The sequence below is a fragment of the Rhinichthys klamathensis genome, unplaced genomic scaffold (assembly GCF_029890125.1).
Source record: "Rhinichthys klamathensis goyatoka isolate OS25496 unplaced genomic scaffold, OSU_Roscu_1.1 h1tg000194l_1, whole genome shotgun sequence".
NCBI classification, from domain to species: domain Eukaryota; kingdom Metazoa; phylum Chordata; class Actinopteri; order Cypriniformes; family Leuciscidae; genus Rhinichthys; species Rhinichthys klamathensis.
Window position 1 is genome coordinate 552,700 of NW_026606720.1, and position 1,900 is coordinate 554,599.

A 1,900-nucleotide genomic window follows, 5' to 3' on the forward strand; every position below is an offset into this window, starting at 1 on the left:
GTTCTGTTGGTATTATGTGCCCCAGATAGTGTAGGCGGCTGTTATATTACGGTAACCGCTTACAGCAAAGTCAGCAGTTGCCTCAGATCAAAGGCAACAACCAGTTCTTCTCACTATTCTCTTCACTATTATGAGCATCTCTTGATTTTTACTTAAAAAAATATTTATAGACTTGACTGAACAGAGTTCATCAAAAACTATTGAATGTTTTTTTCTTCAAATAACGGACAACAACTGAATCTATACATTTATTTATGTGGCAATTTTCATTGTTTTGACCAGCAAATGGAAAATGGAACCATGCCTTCATATTTTTACTTTACTTTGTTCAAGGAGTTTGTTCACATTAAATATTTCGTCCTAATATTGACAATTACAGTTTATTTAGCAATTATATTATTGAATGTCATCATTTTGTTTGTGGTGTTTAAAGAGAGATCCCTTCATGAGCCAATGTACATCCTGATATTTTGCTTGTCTGTAAATGATCTCTATGGGTCAGCTGGTTTTTTCCCTAGGATAATGGTTGATCTCCTTTCTGATACAAATACCATTTCTAGGCCAGCGTGTTTTGTTCAGATTTTTACAATTTATTCTTTTGCGATATCTGAATATACAATATTAACTCTGATGGCATATGACAGATATGTTGCCATATGCAACCCTTTAAAATATCATAAAATTATGACCTCAAAAGTAACAGCATCGTACATGGCAATAGCATCCCTTTATGCAGCATTTTCTATGGGTCTTGTTATTTTCTTCTCAGCCAGGTTGCCTTTGTGTGGGACTGACATAGCTCGACTGTACTGTTCCAACTGGTCTGTGGTTCGGCTCTCTTGTGGGACTTCCACTTTGAGTAACAACATACTTGGATTTTATGTCTCAACAACGACAGTTTTTCTCCCTGCCTTCTTCATTTTATATACTTATGTCCGAATTTTGATCATTTGTCAAAAAAGCTCCAAAGAATTTAGGGGGAAAGCATTACAAACATGTCTTCCTCACATTATAAGCTTTCTGAACTACTCTATAGCATCGTTTTGTGACATTGCTCTAAGTCGGTATGATTCAGACAAATACAAGATTGTGGGTATATTTTTTTCAGTGGAATTTCTGATTATTCCTCCTGTTCTCAATCCTCTTATTTATGGGTTAAATTTGCCAGATATTCGCAAAAACATTTTATGCTTGTTCCAACGGTCAAAAATTGCCCATTTCCCATGAATAAGTAATTAAAGGAGAAAATTACATTTTTAAAAGCTACTTGGATATCACAGTAGGTTTTTTTTTTATCATAAAACTTAATTTTCTGAAATGATTTGTTTAGTGCTACAAGATGAGGCACATTATTTTCTCATGTAACAGATACTTCTGATGTCATCATAAAACAAGTCAACATCTCCTTGATGTTTTGTAACAATCTCCACTTTAATATTCAACAAAATACTTATGGCACATTTCCTTATTGTTACTTGTTACTCAAACCTGTTCAATTTAATATATTAATGGGTGCAAATGAATATATTTTGCTGGTATTTGTATTAACATGCTTTGTCTCAACTGTGTTTGAATCTGGAATTTTTTTTCTTGCTTTAAGTAATTCACATTTCAATTCAATTCACATTTATTTGTATAGCGCTTTTCACAATACATATAGTTTCAAAGGACCTTTACAGAAAATGGATGCGTCTCCATTACAATTTAGTATGATCAGAGCTGACTATGTCCAAGTAATGTATTCAGAATTTAAGGCAGAAACAATGAGCTCACTGAAGTAATTATTACGAGTTGTGGACATAATGATTATAATATATGGAAAAAAGTAGCATTGGTGCATATTGATTCAGAGATTGCGTCATCTGAAGTCCTCGCAGGAGTTGGTAATCTCTTCTCAAGT

At 33.5% G+C, this 1,900-nt stretch overlaps 1 protein-coding gene across 1 annotated transcript; it reads left to right on the forward strand.

Annotated features, from left to right (window-relative positions):
* Positions 1-214: 214 nt before the first annotated feature.
* or64a1 (odorant receptor, family 64, subfamily A, member 1) lies at positions 215-1,227 on the forward strand. The gene has a single exon (XM_056262604.1). The coding sequence runs from the start codon at positions 286-288 to the stop codon at positions 1,225-1,227; it is 942 nt and encodes a 313-aa protein (XP_056118579.1). The 5' UTR covers positions 215-285.
* The last annotated feature ends 673 nt before the right edge of the window (positions 1,228-1,900 follow it).

What these genes read in the sequence shown, in the direction of transcription:
- or64a1 (XM_056262604.1), top strand. Translation starts at nt 286, where the DNA reads ATGGAAAATGGAACCATGCCTTCATATTTTTACTTTACTTTGTTCAAG.